The sequence below is a fragment of the Zea mays genome, chromosome 3, assembly GCF_902167145.1.
Source record: "Zea mays cultivar B73 chromosome 3, Zm-B73-REFERENCE-NAM-5.0, whole genome shotgun sequence".
Taxonomy (NCBI): Eukaryota; Viridiplantae; Streptophyta; class Magnoliopsida; order Poales; family Poaceae; genus Zea; species Zea mays.
Window position 1 is genome coordinate 214,626,300 of NC_050098.1, and position 22,945 is coordinate 214,649,244.

Sequence of the window (22,945 nt, forward strand, 5' to 3'; positions counted from 1 at the left end):
GCCTAGCTTCTGGGCCAGCTTCTGGCGGTCGCGCTTCCCACAGAAGCCGCCCGCGTTCAGGAAACCAAAAGCCGCCCGACCCACGCGTCCGCTGGAAGCCGGGCTATTCGCGAGGGTTTCCACCACTGCCCGACCGACGCGTCCTCTGCAAGCCTCAGCTCTCTGCCTCCGCCGCCGCCTCCTCCTCCGCCGCATCGGGTCGGGGACCTCGACCACACTCCCCTCTGTCATCCGCGGCATTCGCTTCTCAAGTACATTCCTCCATTCCGTTCCGTATCCGCTCGTCCCCGGCTGCCTCGTTTCGCAAACCTCCCTGGTCGTTGACGTCGCTAGGGTTTTGCCCGCGCCGCCGCCAGTTCGTCTGCAAGGTTGGACTCCTCCCGTATCACAACTCGTCGTATTCGCAGGTACATTCGTAACTTCCATGTTTACACTGTCTCCTCCCCGATGTGCTGTTACGGATCCGGTATTCCCCATGTACTGATTAGGGTTTAGGTTGCATCGACGTCTGTGGTTAATACTTCCCCCTATAATGAAGACAATTTGTCAACTGCTTAGTAACGAATATCCTCTGATATTTGATGTTCAGATCTCGGGGAGTTAGGTGTTTGTCTCTGTTGCATCAGAAGCTCCACTCCTACGAAGGTGATGTTCACATCATTTTTTAATCCCTTTTACTGCTTTACAATGCTGTGTATGTATTCGAAGATCCAGTTGCAAATATGTTCACGGTTTTTGGTTAATCCATTCATAGTGAGTTCGTACTGTTATTAGTGCAGACGATACTAGTAATTTGTGGTACTTGTACCCTCCTTTGTTAGCAGCCTAGGCACTGGACATGTAAGTACGCCAAATTTGTGTAGATAGTCCCCATGTCTGGTATACTAACGACCTAATAAATCCACATCAGATGGATTCAGCAGACTCCATAGCCGACAAGGCAATTGGAAGGATGCAAGAGATTGCGGACAAGATATTTTCGGTAGCGAGGGAAACAATCCGTCCTGGACGCGGGTTGACCTCATTTGACGCTACAAAACTTCGTGTAGCATTGGAGGACATAGCTTGCATGCTGGAGCAAGACTCTCTGGTGTTGCAAGAGAATTTGGACATCGTGAACAACGTAAACAACCCGGGTGACAGCAGCTACGAACCTTCTACCTTGTCCTCACCACCCCCTGCTGACGACGACCTTACTCCAGACTGGGACTTTGCGGAGCACTTCGAAAACTTCTGGGGTGTTGAATATGACTCCGATCAGATGCTTTCGTTTAGTGACAATGAGGTTTAAGTTAGAACATGCTGAACCTACCTGACAGGTGTTAGGGTAACAGGGATAGATCAGCCTTTTGCTTACTGCGCACTTGTAAAGTGTTCCCGGTGCTTTTGTGTCTACCAGCACATGACTTCCTTAAGTCTTTATATGTAATTATGTCAAACCGAATGTGACTCCTTATGGTAGTACCTTATGTTATTATATGGTCAGTTAAGTGTTCACTTTGTTTGCTTAGTAAGTGCACTTCAATATGTATTTTCAATCGTGTACACTTGTTTTGCACTAGATGGACAAGTCTGGCAAAGTCATTGCAAAGTGGGATAGTAGAGCAACAAAAATTTACACAGAAATTTGTGTAGAAGAGGTCAATGCACGGAACAGGCCACAACAATTTCTAAATGCCGAAGGGTATGCTAACCTCATAAGGAAGTTTAAGGAACGCACAGGTCGCACTTACACCAGGGATCAAATGAAGAATAGGCGGGACTCCTTAAAGAGAATGTTCACCCAGTGGAAAACTCTTAATGAAAGGGCTACAGGTCTTGGTCGAGACCCTCATACTGGTTCAATCAGTGCTCCAGATGAGTGGTGGGCTAAGAAAAATGAAGTAAGTAGACTTTTTTTTATTTTTTAGTTTCACATTAGTATTGGCCATCTCAAAGTAGGAAATACCATGTTGCTGCAGGCAATGCCAGGGTGTATAATGTTCAAAACAGCCCCCCTAGAGAATGAGGACGAGCTAAAGATTATGTTTGGACCCATTGTCTGCACAAATGAAAGAACCCTTGTTCCTGGCGTCGAGGATGCAAATTCATCATCTGATGATCATGTCGAAGCCACTTTAGGTGGAGGTGAAAACAGCACACCTGACCCATGCTCAAATGCGACTGGGAAGCGTAAGGTGCGTCATGATTCTCCTAAACCAAAGAAGAAAAAAGATACCAGAGAAGAGTACATGAAACGTCTAGTGGAGGCTTTTGAGTCCCGTTCAATGAACACTAACAAGTCCATCACCTCTGCTGAGACCGACCCTGTTGAAAGGGAAATGTGCCTTTGGGCCATTTCTAAGTATTTTGGTGATTGAGTGCAAACACAAGTGCTTAAATGTGAATCTATGCCCATGGATGAACAAAGTGTAAATCACAAGTAAAGGTATGTGTCTAAGCCTTAGTACATTGGTTTTGTGTACTAATATACTTGTCTAAGTGTTAGAAACAGAGAGAAGAAGAAAAGAAAACAGGTGCAAAAGACTTGGCTGTGTACAGCCAAGACTCAGCTCGGTCTGGCACACCGGACTGTCCGGTGGTGCACCGGACAGTGTCCGGTGCGCCAGGCTGACTCGGCGTAAACTGGCCGCTCTCGGGAATTCGCCGACGGCGTACGGCTAAAATTCACCGGACTGTCCGGTGTGCACCGGACTGTCCGGTGTGCACCGGACTGTCCGGTGTGCACCGGACTGTCCGGTGAGCCAACGGTTGGCAGAGCCAACGGTCGGCCGCGGAATCTGCGCACGACACGTGGCCTGGCCAACGGTCGGAAGGGGGCACCGGACTGTCCGGTGTGCACCGGACATGTCCGGTGCTCCAACGGCTCCCAGATCTGCAACGGTCGGCAGTGCTATTTCAGGAAGGAAATCGGGCACCGGACAGTGTCCGGTGTGCACCGGACTGTCCGGTGCACCCGACGACAGAAGGCAAGATCAGCCTTCCAGATTTGCTCTCAACGGCTCCTAGCTGCCTTGGGGCTATAAAAGGAACCCCTAGGCGCATGGAGGAGACCACCAAGCAACCCAAGAGCATTCTTGATCATCCACACTCAGTCTTTGCGCATTCGTTTGTCATTCTCAGTGATTCGAGCTCCGTTCTAGTGAGAACTTTGAGATAGTCTTTTGAGCTCGATTCTTGGCCGTGTGTGTGCGCATTTTGTTGTGGATTCGTGTGTGTTGCTTCTCTCCCTTACTCCGTGCTTCTTTGTGAACTTCAAGTGTAAGGGTGAGAGACTCCAAGTTGTGGAGATTCCTCGCAAACGCGATAAGAAGAGAAAAGCATAACACTGTGGTATTCAAGTTGATCATTGGATCACTTGAGAGGAGTTGAGTGCAACTCTCGTCCGTTGGGACGCCACAACGTGGAGTAGGCAAGTTTTGTACTTGGCCGAACCACGGGATAAATCACTGTGTCTTCTCTGTGTTAAACTCTTTGTGGTTATCGTATTGTGCAAGATCTTCGCTCTAGCCACTTGGCATTAACTGTGCTAACACTTAATCAAAGTTTTGTGGCTTAAGTTTTTAAGTTTCACAGGATCACCTATTCACCCCCCCCCCTCTAGGTGCTCTCAATTGGTATCGGAGCCGTTCTCTTCAAGAAGGGACTAATCGCCCGAAGAGATGGATCCTAAGGGAAAGGGGATGGTGGTCGACAACAACGAGAAGGAGTCTATCTTCAACGAGCCGAAGAATGACAAGTCTACCGACTTGGGCTCAAGCCACAAGCGCAAAGATGGGAAGAAGAAGAAGACAAGGCGCATCAAGGAGATCGTCTACTACGACAGCGACGAATCCTCTTCTTCCCAAAAGGACGACGACAACGACTACAGGAAGACGGTCAATTCGAACTTTTCATTTGATTATTCTCGTATTCCACATAGTTCGAATTCGCATTTGCTTTCCATTCCTCTTGGTAAACCTCCACACTTCGATGGGGAAGACTACGGATTTTGGAGTCACAAAATGTGTAGTCACTTATTCTCTCTCCATCCAAGCATATGGGAGATTGTAGAGAATGGAATGGAATTTGATAGCTCAGATAGCCCTATGTTTATTAATGAACAGATTCATAAAAATGCACAAGCTACTACTGTGTTGCTAGCCTCTTTGTGCAGGGACGAGTACAATAAGGTGAGCGGCTTGGACAATGCCAAGCAGATATGGGACACCCTCAAGATTTCTCACGAGGGGAACGACATCACCATGCTCACTAAAATGGAGTTGGTGGAGGGCGAGCTTGGAAGATTTGCGATGATAAGGGGCGAGGAGCCAACCCAAACATACAACCGGCTCAAGACCCTTATCAACAAAATAAGGAGCTATGGAAGCACGCGATGGACGGACCATGACGTCATCCGACTATTACTAAGGTCCTTTACCATTCTTGATCCTCATTTGGTGAATAATATTCGTGAAAATCCCAGGTACACCAAAATGTCGCCCGAAGAAGTTCTTGGGAAGTTTGTAAGCGGGCGAATGATGATCAAGGAGGCAAGATACGTGGACGACGCGTTGAACGGTCCTATTCATGAGCCTCAACCCATTGCTCTTAAGGCAACGAGGAGCAAGGAGGCGCTACCAAGCAAGGTGGCACAAGTTGAGGCGGCCGGGCTAAATAATGAGGAGATGGCCCTCATCATTAAGCGCTTCAAGATGGCGCTTAAAGGTCGCAAGGGACAGCCAAGCAAGACCAAGACAAAGGAGAAGCGCTCGTGCTTCAAATGTGGTAAGATTGGTCATTTCATTGCTAACTGTCCTGATAATGAAAGTGACCAGGAAAAAGGGGACAAAAGGGAGAAGAAGAAGCATTACAAGAAGGCCAAGGGCGAAGCACATATCGGAAAGGAGTGGGTTTCGGATTGCTCCTCCTCCGACTCCGACAATGAAGGACTTGCCGCCACCGCCTTCAACAAATCAACTCTCTTCCCCAACGAGCGTCACACATGCCTTATGGCAAGGGAGAAGAAGGTGAGTACTCGAGACACCACTTATGTTTCTTCTAGTGATGATGAGTCTAGCAATGAGGAAATAGATTACTCTAGCCTGTTCAAGGGATTGGATAGAAATAAGATTGATAAAATCAATGAATTGATTGATGCCTTGAATGAGAAGGATAGACTCTTAGAGAAACAAGAGGATTTATTGTATGAAGAACATGACAAATTTATAGAAGCACAAAAATCCTATGCTTTAGAAGTTAAAAGAAATGAAATGCTTTCTTTTGAACTATCTACTTGTCATGAAACCATTTCTACTTTAAAAGGTGCCAACAATGATTTAAATGCTAAATTAGAAGTAGCAAATAAATCCAATTCTTGTGTAGAACATGTTGCAATTTGTACTAGGTGTAAAGATTTTGACATTGATGCTTGTAGTGAACACCTAGTTTCAATCTCCAAGCTTAATGATGAATTGACTAGTCTTAATGCTCAACTTAAGACTAGCAAGAATGATTTCGATAAACTAAAATTTGCAAGGGATGCCTACACAATTGGTAGACACCCCTCAAATAAGGATGGACTTGGCTTCAAGAGAGAAGCCAAGAACTTAACAAGCCATAAGGCTCCCATTCCCGCCAAGGAGAAAGGGAAGGCCCCTATGGCTAGTAGTACTAAAAGGAACCATGCTTTTATGTATCATGATAGGAGTTATAATGCTTATGATGATTTTGATTCACATGACATGGTTGCTTCTAGTTCTTTCTATGTGCATGATAGAAATGTTGGTAGGAGAAATGTTGTTCACAATATGCCTAGGAGAAATGTTGTTAATGTTCCTAGGAGAGTTAATGAACCTTTTACAATATATCATGCTTTGAATGCTTCCTTTGCTATTTGTAGAAAGGATAGGAAAATTGTTGCTAGGAAGTTAGGGGCAAAATGCAAGGGAGACAAAACTTGCATTTGGGTCCCTAAGGATATTTGCACTAACCTTGTAGGACCCAACATGAGTTGGGTACCTAAGTCCCAAGCCTAAATTTGCCTTGCAGGTTTATGCATCCGGAGGTTCAAGCTGGATTATCGACAGCGGATGCACAAACCATATGACGGGGGAGAAGAAGATGTTCACCTCCTACATCAAGAATAAGGATTCCCAAGATTCAATTATATTCGGTGATGGGAATCAAGGCAAGGTAAAAGGGTTAGGTAAAATTGCAATTTCTAATGAGCACTCTATCTCTAATGTGTTTTTAGTAGAGTCTCTTGGATATAATTTGCTATCGGTTAGTCAATTATGCAATATGGGATATAACTGTCTATTTACAAATGTAGATGTGTCTGTCTTTAGAAGAAGTGATGGTTCACTAGCTTTTAAGGGTGTATTAGACGGCAAACTTTACTTAGTTGATTTTGCAAAAGAAGAGGCCGGTCTAGATGCATGCTTAATAGCTAAGACTAGCATGGGCTGGCTGTGGCATCGCCGCTTAGCACATGTGGGGATGAAGAACCTTCACAAGCTTCTAAAGGGAGAACACGTGATAGGTTTGACTAACGTGCAATTCGAAAAAGATAGACCTTGTGCAGCTTGTCAAGCAGGTAAACAAGTAGGAGGAGCACATCACAGCAAGAATGTGATGACCACTTCAAGACCTCTGGAGTTGCTGCATATGGACCTCTTCGGACCCGTCGCCTATCTGAGCATAGGAGGAAGTAAGTATGGTCTAGTTATTGTTGATGACTTTTCCCGCTTCACTTGGGTGTTCTTTTTGCAGGAAAAGTCTGAAACCCAAGGGACCCTCAAGCGCTTCCTCAGGAGAGCTCAAAATGAGCTTGAGCTCAAAGTGAAGAAGATAAGGAGCGACAACGGGTCCGAGTTCAAGAACCTTCAAGTGGAGGAGTTCCTTGAGGAGGAAGGGATCAAGCACGAGTTCTCCGCTCCCTACACACCACAGCAAAATGGTGTGGTAGAGAGGAAGAACAGGACGCTCATCGATATGGCGAGGACGATGCTAGGAGAGTTCAAGACCCCTGAGTGCTTTTGGACGGAAGCCGTGAACACGGCTTGCCACACCATCAACAGGGTCTACCTTCATCGCCTCCTCAAGAAGACGTCGTATGAGCTACTAACCGATAACAAACCCAATGTATCTTACTTTCGTGTATTTGGGAGCAAGTGCTACATTCTAGTGAAGAAAGGTAGAAATTCTAAATTTGCTCCCAAAGCTGTAGAAGGGTTTTTGTTAGGTTATGACTCAAATACAAAGGCGTATAGAGTCTTCAACAAATCATCGGGTTTGGTTGAAGTCTCTAGCGACGTTGTATTTGATGAGACTAATGGCTCTCCAAGAGAGCAAGTTGTTGATTGTGATGATGTAGAAGAAGAAGATGTTCCGACGACCGCTATACGAACCATGGCGATTGGAGAAGTTCGGCCACAGGAACAAGTTGAACGAGATCAACCTTCATCCTCAACTATGGTGCATTCCCCAACTCAAGACGATGAACAGGTTCATCAACAGGAGGCGTGTGATCAAGGGGGAGCACAAGATGATCATGTGATGGAGGAAGAAGCGGAACCGGCACCTCCAACCCAAGTTCGAGCGATGATTCAAAGGGATCATCCCGTCGACCAAATTCTGGGTGACATTAGCAAGGGAGTAACTACTCGGTCTCGATTAGTTAATTTTTGTGAACATTACTCTTTTGTCTCTTCTATTGAGCCTTTCAGGGTAGAAGAGGCCTTGCTAGATCCGGACTGGGTGTTGGCCATGCAAGAGAAGCTCAACAACTTCAAAAGGAATGAAGTTTGGACGCTGGTGCCTCGTCCTAAGCAAAATGTTGTAGGAACCAAGTGGGTGTTCCGCAACAAACAAGACGAGCACGGAGTGGTGACGAGGAACAAGGCTCGACTTGTGGCAAAAGGTTATGCCCAAGTCGCAGGTTTGGACTTTGAGGAGACATTTGCTCCTGTGGCTAGACTAGAATCACTTCGTATCTTGCTAGCATATGCCGCTCACCATTCTTTCAGGTTATACCAAATGGATGTGAAGAGCGCTTTCCTCAACGGGCCAATAAAGAAGGAGGTGTACGTGGAGCAACCCCCTGGCTTCGAGGATGAACGGTACCCCAACCACGTGTGTAAGCTCTCTAAGGCGCTATATGGACTTAAGCAAGCCCCAAGAGCATGGTATGAATGCCTTAGAGATTTCTTAATTACTAATGCTTTCGAGGTTGGGAAAGCCGATCCAACTCTTTTTACTAAGACTTGTGATGGTGATTTGTTTGTGTGCCAAATTTATGTCGATGACATAATATTTGGTTCTACTAATAAAAAGTCTTGTGAAGAGTTTAGCAGGGTGATGACGCAAAAATTCGAGATGTCAATGATGGGCGAGTTGAACTACTTCCTTGGGTTCCAAGTGAAGCAACTCAAGGACGGCACCTTCATCTCCCAAACGAAGTACACGCAAGACCTGCTGAAGCGGTTTGGGATGAAAGACGCCAAGCCCGCAAAGACTCCGATGGGGACCGACGGACACACCGACCTCAACAAAGGAGGTAAGTCCGTTGATCAAAAAGCATACCGGTCAATGATAGGGTCATTACTTTACTTATGTGCTAGTAGACCGGATATTATGCTTAGCGTATGCATGTGTGCTAGATTTCAATCCGATCCTAAGGAGTGTCACTTAGTGGCAGTGAAGCGAATCCTTAGATATTTAGTTGCTACGCCTTGCTTCGGGCTCTGGTATCCAAAGGGGTCTACCTTTGACCTAATTGGATATTCAGACTCCGACTATGCTGGATGTAAGGTCAATAGGAAGAGTACATCGGGGACGTGCCAATTCTTAGGAAGGTCCCTGGTGTCATGGAACTCTAAGAAACAAACCTCCGTTGCCCTATCCACCGCTGAGGCCGAGTATGTTGCCGCAGGACAGTGTTGCGCGCAACTACTTTGGATGAGGCAAACCCTCAGGGACTTTGGCTGCAATCTGAGCAAAGTCCCACTCCTATGTGATAATGAGAGTGATATCCGCATGGCGGAAAATCCTGTTGAGCACAGCCGCACAAAGCACATAGACATCCGACATCACTTTTTGAGAGACCACCAGCAAAAGGGAGATATCGAAGTGTTTCATGTTAGCACCAAGAACCAGCTAGCCGATATCTTTACCAAGCCTCTAGATGAGAAGACCTTTTGCAGGCTGCGTAGTGAGCTAAATGTCTTAGATTCGCGGAACTTGGATTGAATTATAGCATACATGTATTTATGCCTTTAATCATGTTCATTCTGCATTTTGTTGCTTACTGTGGTGCTCAAGTTGTACAAACACTCCCTGGACCTCACAAGTCCGTTGCAAAGTGATGCACATGTTTAGGGGGAGATGTGTTACAACTTGACCCTTTGAGACTAACCATATGCTTGAGTCTGCTTGATTTAGTCTCGAAGGAGAATTGAAAGGAAAAAGGTGGACTTGGACCATGAAAGACTTCCACTGCACTCCGATGAGAGGGTAACTCATTCCAAGTTCATCTCATGAACTCTTATTGCCATTTGCTCTTAATTGAAGATTTTGGTGAAGCAATGGGGTTAAAGGGCCACGATTGATCCCATTTTGGTGCTTGATGCCAAAGGGGGAGAAAATAAAGGCCAAAGTAAAAAAATGGATCAGCTACCACTTGAGAGATTTGAAAATAGTAGAGTAGAGCTTTTGGTTTGTCAAAACTCTTTCATTGTCTCTTATGTCAAAAGTTAGCTTCTTGTGGGGAGAAGTAGTGATCATGGGAAAAAGGGGGAGTTTTTGAAATCTTTGATCAATCTCTTTTGGAATGACTCTCTTTATGCTTCAACATATGTGTTTGACTTAGAGATAGAGAATTGAGTTTGATTTGCAAAAACAAACCAAGTGGTGGCAAAGGATGATCCATATATGCCAAAATTGAATAAAACTCAAATTTATTTTTATTTGAAGTGATTTTGCACTTGTTCTAGTTGCTTTATGTTGTGTTGGCATAAATCACCAAAAAGGGGGAGATTGAAAGGGAAATGTGCCTTTGGGCCATTTCTAAGTATTTTGGTGATTGAGTGCAAACACAAGTGCTTAAATGTGAATCTATGCCCATGGATGAACAAAGTGTAAATCACAAGTAAAGGTATGTGTCTAAGCCTTAGTACATTGGTTTTGTGTACTAATATACTTGTCTAAGTGTTAGAAACAGAGAGAAGAAGAAAAGAAAACAGGTGCAAAAGACTTGGCTGTGTACAGCCAAGACTCAGCTCGGTCTGGCACACCGGACTGTCCGGTGGTGCACCGGACAGTGTCCGGTGCGCCAGGCTGACTCGGCGTAAACTGGCCGCTCTCGGGAATTCGCCGACGGCGTACGACTAAAATTCATCGGACTGTCCGGTGTGCACCGGACTGTCCGGTGAGCCAACGGTTGGCAGAGCCAACGGTCGGCCGCGGAATCTGCGCACGACACGTGGCCTGGCCAACGGTCGGAAGGGGGCACCGGACTGTCCGGTGTGCACCGGACATGTCCGGTGCTCCAACGGCTCCCAGATCTGCAACGGTCGGCAGTGCTATTTCATGAAGGAAATCGGGCACCGGACAGTGTCTGGTGTGCACCGGACTGTCCGGTGCACCCGACGACAGAAGGCAAGATCAGCCTTCCAGATTTGCTCTCAACGGCTCCTAGCTGCCTTGGGGCTATAAAAGGAACCCCTAGGCGCATGGAGGAGACCACCAAGCAACCCAAGAGCATTCTTGATCATCCACACTCAGTCTTTGCGCATTCGTTTGTCATTCTCAGTGATTCGAGCTCCGTTCTAGTGAGAACTTTGAGATAGTCTTTTGAGCTCGATTCTTGGCCGTGTGTGTGCGCATTTTGTTGTGGATTCGTGTGTGTTGCTTCTCTCCCTTACTCCGTGCTTCTTTGTGAACTTCAAGTGTAAGGGTGAGAGACTCCAAGTTGTGGAGATTCCTCGCAAACGCGATAAGAAGAGAAAAGCATAACATTGTGGTATTCAAGTTGATCATTGGATCACTTGAGAGGAGTTGAGTGCAACTCTCGTCCGTTGGGACGCCACAACGTGGAGTAGGCAAGTTTTGTACTTGGCCGAACCACGGGATAAATCACTGTGTCTTCTCTGTGTTAAACTCTTTGTGGTTATCGTATTGTGCAAGATCTTCGCTCTAGCCACTTGGCATTAACTGTGCTAACACTTAATCAAAGTTTTGTGGCTTAAGTTTTTAAGTTTCACAGGATCACCTATTCACCCCCCCCCCCTCTAGGTGCTCTCACCTGTTCGTGTTGAGGTTATTGCCCAATTGCAACAAGTCATCGATGATGGTTCACCAGAAGGCAGCGACTTACATTTTTTTGCCACTCATCTGTTGATTGAGAAAAAGTATAGAGATGTATTTGCATCACTGAAGACAAAAGAAGGGAGGAACGCTTGGCTGCGCCGTGCTTTCGAGATGGAACTTAAAAAATCCACTTAGCTGGTGTTCGTCCGACAACACAGGCTGATGTTCACTATTATGTTAGTCGTGTCACTTTTATGAGTCTTATCGTGTCACTATTGTGAGTCCTGTCTTGTTACAAAATAAACATTTCGTACGGTTCAATTTTCCTTTCGAACAATTTTGCAATTATTCGAGTTGAACATGTATTTGAATAATCAGAGTTATATGTTTGTGAACAATGTCAATCTGTGTACTTTGTGTGACCTATGATACATGAATATTGTCTTGTGTACTGTGCTTATATATGAATATGTGGCAGTTGTTTGTGTGCATGCAGATGTGTGACCCTGCTGCACACACATATGATCATGACATGGATGACAGAGATGCAGAATTACTTGTTGCTCTATATGCTGTTGACATTTGGGGCATGCCTTTGAGTGAGGTTCCTAGAAGAACTATGGTTGAAACTGGTATTCAATGGGTTGAGAGAACTTTGGAGAATAGTAACGACTGCTTCGACATGTTTCGCATGCGACGTACTGTTTTTAGACGTTTGCATGATACGTTGGTGGAAAATTATGGTCTGCTTCCAAGCCGGGGTGTCAGTACTATGGAAGCTCTAGGCATTTTCTTGTGGGCATGCGGGGGTCCACAATCATTTAGGCAGATAAGGAATAAGTTTGGTCACTCCTTGGAAACTATTAGTCGCAAGTATAGTGAAGTACTGAATGCACTGTATAAGATGTCTGAAAGGGAATTAGGCTTACACCTATTTTCCTAATTGATTTTGGTGGTTGAATTGCCCAACACAAATAATTGGACTAACTAGTTTGCTCTAGTCTATAAGTTATACAGGTGCCAAAGGTTCACACTAAGCCAATAAAAAGACCAAGAAAAGGGTTCAATCAAAGAGAGCAAGGGATAACCGAAGGCACCCTGGTCTGGCGCACCGGACTGTCCGGTGCGACACCGGACAGTGTCCGGTGCACCACTGGACAGTGTCCGGTGCACCAGGGGACTTCAAGCCAAACTTCGCACCTTCGGGAATTTTCAGAGGCGCTTCGCTATAATTCACCGGACTGTCCGGTGCACCACCGGACAGTGTCCGGTGCCCCAGAGGAGAGCGACTCTGAACTCGCCAGCTTCGGATTTCCGCTCCGCTATATTTCACCGGATATGTCCGGTGCACACCGGACTGTCCGGTGAGCCAGCGGAGCAACGACTACTTCGCGCCAACGGTCGACTGCAACGCATTAAATGCGCGCCAGTGCGCGCAGAGGAGCAGAGCACGCGCGGGTGGCACACCGGACAGTCTACAGGACTTGTCCGGTGCACCACCGGACAGCCAGGCGGGCCCACATGTCAGAATTCTAACGGTCGGAACCCAACGGCCTGGTGACGTGGCTGGCGCACCGGACACTGTCCGGTGGCGCACCGGACTGTCCGGTGCGCCATGCGACAACAGCCTCCACCAAACGGCTAGTTTGGTGGTTGGGGTTATAAATACCCCCAACCACCCCACATTCAAGTCATCCAAGTTTTCCACCTTCCAACTACTTACAAGAGCTCTAGCATTCAATTCTAGACACACCCAAGTGATCAAATCCTCTCCAAATTCCACAAAGGCTTTAGTGTTAAGTGAGAGAGATTTCCTTGTGTTCTTTCGAGCTCTTGCGCTTGGATTGCTTCCTTCTTTGATTCTTTCTTGCGATCATCTCATTTGTAAGCAAGGCAAGAGACACCAATTGTGTGGTGGTCCTTGCGAGAAGTTTGATTCCCAATTGATTTGAGAAGAGAAGCTCACTCGGTCCGAGAGACCGTTTGAGAGAGGGAAAGGGTTGAAAGAGACCCGGTCTTTGTGACCACCTCAACGGGGAGTAGGTTTGCAAGAACCGAACCTCGGTAAAACAAATCCGCGTGTCACACTCTTTATTCGCTTGCGATTTGTTTTGAACCCTCTCTCTTGGACTCGATTATATTTCTAACGCTAGCCCGGCTTGTAGTTGTGATTAAGTTTGTAAATTTCAGATTCGCCCTATTCACCCCCCCTCTAGGCGACTTTTAATTGGTATCAGAACCCGGTGCTTCATTAGAGCCTAACCGCTCGAAGTAATGTTGGGAGAACACGCCAAGAAGGAGATGGAGACCGGCGACAAGCCCACTACAAGCCACGGGAAGGCTTCATCAGAAGAGTCCCGCAAAAAGGGGAAAGGGAAGGAGAAGAAAGCCCCTTCCCACAAGTCGCATCGGAGTGGCGACAAGAAGAAGAAGATGAGGAAGGTGGTCTACTACGAGACCGATACTTCATCACCTTCCACCTCCGGCTCTGACGCACCCTCCATAACTTCTAAGCGCCATGAGCGCAAGAAGTTTAGTAAGATCCCCCTACGCTACCCTCGCATTGCTAAACATACGCCTTTACTTTCCGTCCCATTAGGCAAACCACCAACCTTTGATGGTGAAGATTATGCTAGGTGGAGTGATTTAATGCGGTTTCACCTAACCTCACTCCACAAAAGTATATGGGATGTTGTTGAGTTTGGTGTACAGGTACCATCCGTAGGGGATGAGGATTTCGATGAGGACGAGGTGGCCCAAATCGAGCACTTCAACTCCCAAGCCACAACTATACTCCTCGCCTCTCTAAGTCGAGAGGAGTATAACAAGGTGCAAGGGTTGAAGAGCGCCAAGGAAGTTTGGGACGTGCTCAAGACCGCGCACGAGGGAGATGAGCTAACCAAGATCACAAAGCGGGAGACGATCGAGGGGGAGCTCGGTCGCTTCCGGCTTCGCAAAGGGGAAGAGCCACAAGACATGTACAACCGACTCAAAACCTTGGTGAACCAAGTGCGCAACCTCGGGAGCAAAAAGTGGGATGACCACGAGATGGTTAAGGTTATTCTTAGATCACTTATTTTCCTTAACCCTACTCAAGTTCAATTAATTCGTGGTAATCCTAGATATACACTAATGACTCCCGAGGAAGTAATCGGGAATTTTGTGAGCTTTGAGTATATGATCAAGGACTCAAAGAAAATCAATGAGCTAGATGATCCCTCCACATCCGAAGCACAACCGGTTGTATTCAAGGCAACGAAGGAGAAGAAGGAGGAGTCTACATCAAGTAGACAACCAATCGACGCCTCAAAGCTCGACAATGAGGAAATGGCGCTCGTCATCAAGAGCTTCCGCCAAATCCTCAAGCAAAGGAGGGGGAAAGATTACAAGCCCCGCTCCAACAAGGTTTGCTACAAGTGTGGTAAGCCCGGTCACTTTATAGCAAAATGTCCTATTTCTAGTGACAGTGACAGGGGCGGCGACAAGAAGGGGAGAAGAAAGGAGAAGAAGAAATACTACAAGAAGAAGGGTGGCGACGACCATGTATGCCGCGAGTGGGACTCGGACGAGAGCTCCTCCGACTCCTCCTCCGACGAGGACGCCGCCAACATCGCCATCAACAAAGGCCTTCTCTTCCCCAACGTCGGCCACAAGTGCCTCATGGCAAAGGACGGCAAAAAGAAGAAGGTTAAATCTAAATCCTCCACTAAATATGAGTCCTCTAGTGATGATAATGCTAGTGATGAGGAAGATAATTTACGTACCCTTTTTGCCAACCTAAACATGCAAGAAAAGGAAAAGTTAAATGAATTAATTAGTGCCATCCATGAGAAGGATGACCTCTTGGACACCCAAGTGGACTTCCTAATCAAGGAAAACAAAAAGCATGTTAAGGTTAAAAATGCTTATGCTCTAGAAGTTGAAAAATGTGAGAAATTAACTAGTGAGCTAAGCACATGCCATGATGTTATCAACAACCTTAGAAATTAAAACGCTAGTTTAGTGGCTAAGGTTGATTCAAATGCTTGTAATGTTTCAATTCCCAATCTTAAAGATGATAATGTTGATTTACTTGTTAAGATTGAAGAATTAAATGTTACTCTTGCTAGCCTTAGGATTGAGAATGAGAAATTAATTGCTAAGGCTAAAGAACTAGATGTTTGCAATGTTACAATTTCCGATCTTAGAGATAAAAATGATATATTGCGTGCTAAGATTGTTGAACTTAATTCTTGCAAACCCTCTACATCTACCACTGAGCATGTCACTATTTGCACTAGATGTAGAGATGTTGATATTAATGCTATTCATGATCACATGGCTTTAATTAAGCAACAAAATGATCATATAGCAAAATTAGATGCTAAAATTGCCGAGCATGAACTTGAAAATGAAAAAATTAAATTTGCTCGTAGTATGCTTTATAGTGGGAGACGCCCTGGCATTAAGGATGGCATTGGCTTCCAAAAGGGGGACAATGTCAAACTTAATGCCCCTCCTAAGAAATTGTCCAACTTTGTTAAGGGCAAGGCTCCCATGCCTCAGGATAACGAGGGTTACATTTTGTACCCTGCCGGTTATCCTGAGAGCAAAATTAGGAGAATTCACTCTAGGAAGTCTCACTCTGGCTCTAACCATGCTTTTATGTATAAGGGTGAGACATCTAGTTCTAGGCAACCAACCCGTGCTAAGTTGCCTAAGAAGAAAACTCCTAGTGCATCAAATGATCATGACATTTCTTTTAAAACTTTTGATGCATCTTATGTGTTAACTAACAAATCCGGCAAAGTAGTTGCCAAATATGTTGGGGGCAAGCACAAGGGGTCAAAGACTTGTGTTTGGGTACCCAAAGTTCTCGTGTCTAATGCCAAATGACCCAAAACAATTTGGGTACCTAAAGTCAAGAACTAAAATTGTTTTGTAGGTTTATGCATCCGGGGGCTCAAGTTGGGTAATCGACAGCGGGTGCACAAACCACATGACAGGGGAGAAGAAGATGTTCTCTTCCTACGAGAAAAAACATGATCCCCAACGAGCTATCACATTCGGGATGGAAACCAAGGTTTGGTCAAAGGATTGGGTAAAATTGCTATATCTCCTGACTATTCAATTTCCAATGTTTTTCTTGTAGATTCCTTAGATTACAATTTGCTTTTCGTTTCTCAATTATGCAAAATGGGCTACAATTGTCTTTTCACTGATGTAGGTGTCACTGTCTTTATAAGAAGTGATGATTCAATAGCATTTAAGGGAGTGTTAGAGGGTCAGCTATACTTAGTAAATTTTGATAGAGCTGAACTCGACACTTGCTTAATTGCTAAGACTAACATGGGTTGGCTCTGGCACCGCCGACTAGCTCATGTTGGGATGAAGAATCTTCATAAGCTTCTAAAGGGAGAGCACATTTTAGGATTAACAAATGTTCATTTTGAGAAAGACAAGATTTGCAGCGCATGCCAAGCAGGAAAGCAAGTTGGTGCTCATCATCCACATAAGAACATCATGACGACTGACAGGCCACTGGAACTCCTACACATGGACCTATTCGGCCCGATAGCTTACATAAGCATCGGCGGGAGTAAGTACTGCCTAGTTATTGTGGATGACTATTCTCGCTTCACTTGGGTATTCTTTTTGCAGGAAAAATCTCATACCCAAGAGACCTTAAAGGGATTCTTGAGACGGGCTCAAAATGAGTTCGACTTAAGGATCAAGAAAATAAGAAGCGACAACGGGACGGAGTTCAAGAACTCACAAATTGAAGGCTTCCTTGAGGAGGAGGGCATCAAGCATGAGTTCTCCTCTCCCTACACGCCACAACAAAATGGTGTAGTGGAGAGGAAGAATAGAACTCTATTGGACATGGCAAGAACCATGCTTGATGAGTACAAGACTTCGGATCGGTTTTGGGCCGAGGCGGTCAACACCGCCTGCTACGCCATCAACCGGTTGTATCTACACTGAATCCTCAAGAAGACATCATATGAACTCCTAACCGGTAAAAAGCCCAATATTTCATATTTTAGAGTCTTTGGTAGCAAATGCTTTATACTTGTTAAGAGAGGTAGAAAATCTAAATTTGCTCCTAAGACTGTAGAAGGTTTTTTACTAGGATATGATTCAAACACAAGGGCATATAGAGTCTTTAACAAGTCCTCTGGACAAGTTGAAGTCTCTTGTGACATTGTGTTTGATGAGACTAATGGCTCTCAAGTAGAGCAAGTTGATCTTGATGAGATAGGTGATGAAGATGCTCCATGCATCGCGCTAAGGAACATGTCCATCGGGGATGTGTGTCCTAAGGAATCCAAAGAGCCTCCAAATGCACAAGATCAACCATCCTCCTCCACGCAAGCATCTCCACCAACTCAAAATGAGGATGAAGCTCAAGTTGATGAAGGAGAAGATCAAAGAGATGAGCCACCTCAAGATGACGGCAATGATCAAGGGGGAGATGCAAATGGTCAAGAAAAGAAGGATGAAGAACCAAGGCCGCCACACCCAAGAGTCCACCAAGCAATCCAACGAGATCACCCCGTCGACACCATCCTAGGCGACATTCATAAGGGGGTAACCACTAGATCTCGTGTTGCACATTTTTGTGAGCATTACTCTTTTGTTTCCTCTATTGAGCCACACAGGGTAGAGGAAGCACTCCAAGATTCGGATTGGGTGGTGGCGATGCAAGAGGAGCTCAACAACTTCACCAGGAACGAGGTATGGCATTTGGTTCCACGTCCTAATCAAAATGTTGTAGGAACCAAGTGGGTCTTCCGCAACAAGCAAGACGAGCATGGTGTGGTGACAAGGAACAAAGCTCGACTTGTGGCCAAGGGATACTCCCAAGTCGAAGGTTTGGATTTCGGTGAAACCTATGCACCCGTAGCTAGGCTTGAGTCAATTCGTATATTATTGGCCTATGCTACTTACCATGGCTTCAAGCTTTACCAAATGGACGTGAAGAGTGCCTTCCTCAATGGACCAATCAAGGAAGAGGTCTATGTTGAGCAACCTCCCGGCTTTGAAGACAGTGAGTACCCTAACCATGTCTATAAGCTCTCTAAGGCGCTTTATGGGCTCAAACAAGCCCCAAGAGCATGGTATGAATGCCTTAGAGATTTCCTTATCACTAATGGATTCAAAGTCGGAAAAGCAGATCCTACACTCTTTACCAAAACACTTGAAAATGATTTGTTTGTATGCCAAATTTATGTTGATGATATTATATTTGGGTCTACTAACGAATCTACATGTGAAGAGTTTATTAGGATCATGACACAAAAATTCGAGATGTCAATGATGGGGGAGTTGAAGTACTTCTTGGGATTTCAAGTGAAGCAACTCCAAGAGGGCACCTTCCTAAGCCAAACGAAGTATACTCAAGATATTCTAAGCAAGTTTGGGATGAAGGATGCCAAACCCATCAAGACACCCATGGGAACCAATGGGCATCTCGATCTCGACACGGAAGGTAAGTCCGTGGATCAAAAGGTATACCGGTCGATGATAGGTTCCTTACTCTATTTATGTGCATCTCGACCGGATATTATGCTTTCCGTATGCATGTGTGCAAGATTCCAAGCCGACCCTAAGGAAGCTCACCTTACGGCTGTAAAATGAATCTTGAAATATTTAGTTTATACTCCTAAGTTTGGGCTTTGGTATCCTAGGGGATCCACATTTGATTTGATTGGTTATTCGGATGCCGATTGGGCGGGGTGTAAAATTAATAGAAAGAGCACATCGGGGACTTGCCAGTTCTTGGGAAGATCCTTGGTGTCTTGGGCTTCAAAGAAGCAAAATTCCGTAGCTCTTTCTACCGCCAAAGCCGAGTATATTTCCGCAGGACATTGTTGCGCACAACTACTTTGGATGAGGCAAACCCTTCGGGACTACGGTTACAAATTAACCAAAGTTCCTCTTCTATGTGATAATGAGAGTGCAATCCGCATGGCGGATAATCCTGTTGAGCATAGCCGCACTAAACACATAGCCATTCGGTATCACTTCTTAAGGGATCACCAACAAAAGGGAGATATCGAGATTGCATACATTAATACTAAAGATCAATTAGCCGATATCTTTACCAAGCCACTTGATGAACAAACTTTTAACAAACTTAGGCATGAGCTAAATATTCTTGATTCTAGGAATTTATTTTGATGTCTTGCACACATAGCTCATAAATATACTTTTGATCATGTCTCTTTCATATGCTATGACTAATGTGTTTTTCAAGTGAATTTCAAACCAAGTCATAGGTGTATTGAAAGGGAATTGGAGTCTTCGGCGAAGGCAAAGGCTTCCACTTCGTAACTCATCCTTCGCCGTCGCTCCGCGCAACTCTCCATCTTTGGTATAATCTTCACCCGTATTTTATTTGCCAAAGGGGAGAAAGTAGTTATAAAGGGCGTATATTTCACTCAAGTATCCGTTTTTGGCGATTCATGCCAAAGGGGGAGAAAGTATTAGCCCAAAGCAAAAGGACCGCACCACCACTATTTTTTAAAAAAGAAGAATTTCTCAATTGGTATGATTTTCAAATTAGTATCTCATTGTGTTCAAAAGGGGGAGAAAGTAGTGTTTTCAAAATTGATATCTTAAAACCCTCTTGAACACTAAGAGGAGAATTTCATTGAGAGGAAGTTTTGTTTAGTCAAAGGAAAAGCATTTGAAACAGGGGGAGAAAATTTCAAATCTTGAAAATGCTTAGCAAAACCTTATTCATTTACCTTTGACTATTTGCAAAAGAACTTTGAAAAGAATTTACAAAAGAATTTGCAAAACAAAACATGTGGTGCAAGCGTGTTCCAAAATCTCAAAAACTAAAGAAACAATCCATGCATATCTTATGAGTAGTTATATTGGCTCAATTCCAAGTAACCTTTGCACTTACATTATGCAAACTAGTTCAATTATACACTTCTATATTTGCTTTGGTTTGTGTTGGCATCAATCACCAAAAAGGGGGAGATTGAAAGGGAATTAGGCTTACACCTATTTTCCTAATTGATTTTGGTGGTTGAATTGCCCAACACAAATAATTGGACTAACTAGTTTGCTCTAGTCTATAAGTTATACAGGTGCCAAAGGTTCACACTAAGCCAATAAAAAGACCAAGAAAATGGTTCAATCAAAGAGAGCAAGGGATAACCGAAGGCACCCTGGTCTGGCGCACCGGACTGTCCGGTGCGACACCGGACAGTGTCCAGTGCACCATCGGACAGTGTCCGGTGCACCAGGGGACTTCAAGCCAAACTTCGCACCTTCGGGAATTTTCAGAGGCGCTTCGCTATAATTCACCGGACAGTGTCCGGTGCCCCAGAGGAGAGCGACTCTGAACTCGCCAGCTTCGGATTTCCGCTCCGCTATATTTCACCGGACATGTCCGGTGCACACCGGACTGTCCGGTGAGCCAGCGGAGCAACGACTACTTCGCGCCAACGCGCGCAGAGGAGCAGAGCACGCGCGGGTGGCACACCGGACAGTCTACAGGACTTGTCCGGTGCACCACCGGACAGCCAGGCGGGCCCACATGTCAGAACTCCAACGGTCGGAACCCAACGACCTGGTGACGTGGCTGGCGCACCGAACACTGTCCGGTGGCGCACCGGACTGTCCGGTGCGCCATGCGACAGCAGCCTCCACCAAACGGGTAGTTTGGTGGTTGGGGTTATAAATACCCCCAACCACCCCACGTTCAAGTCATCCAAGTTTTCCACCTTCCAACTACTTACAAGAGCTCTAGCATTCAATTCTAGACACACCCAAGTGAGCAAATCCTCTCCAAATTCCACAAAGGCTTTAGTGTTAAGTGAGAGAGATTTGTTTGTGTTCTTTCGAGCTCTTGCGCTTGGATTGCTTCCTTCTTTGATTCTTTCTTGCGATCATCTCATTTGTAAGCAAGGCAAGGGACACCAATTGTGTGGTGGTCCTTGCGGGAAGTTTGATTCCCAATTGATTTGAGAAGAGAAGCTCACTCGGTCTGAGGGACCGTTTGAGAGAGGGAAAGGGTTGAAAGAGACCCGGTCTTTGTGACCACCTCAACGGGGAGTAGGTTTGCAAGAACCGAACCTCGGTAAAACAAATCCGCGTGTCACGCTCTTTATTCGCTTGCGATTTGTTTTGGACCCTCTCTCTCGGACTCGATTATATTTCTAACGCTAACCCGGCTTGTAGTTGTGATTAAGTTTGTAAATTTCAGATTCGCCCTATTCACCCCCCTCTAGGCGACTTTCAATGTCATCTGACATAATCAAGCCCAAAGACCCAAATTTCATCGAGATTCATCCTCGCTTGCGAGAGGCGAGGTTGTGGCCACACTTCAAGGATTGCATAGGAGCGATTGATGGTAGTCACTTTCCAGCGGCAGTCCCGGCCTCGGAGCAAGCCAAATATATTGGCCGGCACGGTTACGCATCGCAGAATGTAATGGCCATTTGTGACTTCGATATGAGGTTCACATTTGTTGTCACAGGATGGCCAGGATCCGTACATGACACTAGAGTATTACAAGATACTTTGATAACTTATGCCGACAGGTTCCCCCATCCACCGGAAGGTATATAAATATGTTGTACTTTTGTATCATACGATATTAATTTATGTCTTAAGTATTTAACATTTGTATTTCATGTTTGTGCGGGTAAATACTATCTTGTCGATTCAGGTTATCCAAATAGAAAGGGGTACCTTGCACCTTATAAGGGTCAGAAGTACCACATTTCGGAATGGCAAAATGTGAGGCAACCTATTGGGAGCAAAGAAGTATTCAACTATGCACACTCTTCGCTACGCAATGTTATAGAGCGATCGTTTGGGGTGCTCAAAATGAAGTGGAGAATTCTATTAAGTCTCCCTTCTTTTTCGCTTAACAAACAATCGAAGATAATTATTGCATGTATGACATTGCATAACTTCATTAGAGATAGTGCTCTACACGATAGAGACTTTGATGAACTAGGACCTAATAGCCTCAGTCATGATGTACCTGTAGGTGAGAGTAGTAGTAGCACATCTGATGAGTTAGACATGAGTGCTTTTCGAGATGCAATTGCTAATGCATTAGTGTCGTAGTTAACTATGTGAATGTAACGGTACTTATGGTGTAATCAACTCCACTAATTATTGTGTAATGACCTTTTGTTGGTTCTGTGTTTAAGTTTATCGTTTGTTCGAACAGAATCTGCAATATGAGAATATGTGTATCCAAACACGTAGATTCTAACCACCAGCTTTTCCCAACAGCCAGCTTTTTCCCACAGCCAGCTTTTCATAAAAGCTATTCAGAAAAAAGCCGAACCAAACACGCCCAACAGCTCCTTTATCACCTTCCAAAAAATTTCACATCCCGCATCGACGTCTTTTCCTCCCGCATATTTTCGCGTGAAGGCTCGTCCCCAATCCGTCACGCGCGTATCGCTCAAATGCGCATCAATCAGAGGCGTCCAGCACATGCACATAGTTGGTGCTTGCCCCGTGTAGCAACATGATTAAAAAGGCCCAATTTTAAAATCCTATATGCATTTCCAAAGAGTGCCTGGAGGGTGTTTTTAAAAATTTGAGCCCAGTATTTCGTCCTTTTCAATTATTTTTAAGTGAACTGTTCGAGTATACACAATAATTTACCTCAAAAAAAATTTACCCTACCCATAAT

At 45.1% G+C, this 22,945-nt stretch overlaps 1 protein-coding gene across 1 annotated transcript; it reads left to right on the plus strand.

Annotated features, from left to right (window-relative positions):
* The first annotated feature begins 1,538 nt into the window (after positions 1 to 1,538).
* On the plus strand, positions 1,539 to 11,484 carry LOC118476765 (L10-interacting MYB domain-containing protein-like). Its single transcript, XM_035966433.1, has 3 exons — positions 1,539 to 1,883; positions 1,962 to 2,309; positions 11,275 to 11,484. Exons 1-3 carry the CDS (start codon positions 1,563 to 1,565, stop codon positions 11,482 to 11,484), a joined length of 879 nt encoding a protein of 292 aa, XP_035822326.1. The 5' UTR covers positions 1,539 to 1,562.
* Positions 11,485 to 22,945: the final 11,461 nt, after the last annotated feature.

Coding starts and splice junctions, on each gene's coding strand:
- LOC118476765 (XM_035966433.1), top strand. CDS start 1,563: ATGGACAAGTCTGGCAAAGTCATTGCAAAGTGGGATAGTAGAGCAACA. Junction 1,884..1,961: donor GGTGGGCTAAGAAAAATGAA/GTAAGTAGACTT, acceptor ATGTTGCTGCAG/GCAATGCCAGGGTGTATAAT. Junction 2,310..11,274: donor CCTCTGCTGAGACCGACCCT/GTTGAAAGGGAA, acceptor CCCCCCCTCTAG/GTGCTCTCACCTGTTCGTGT.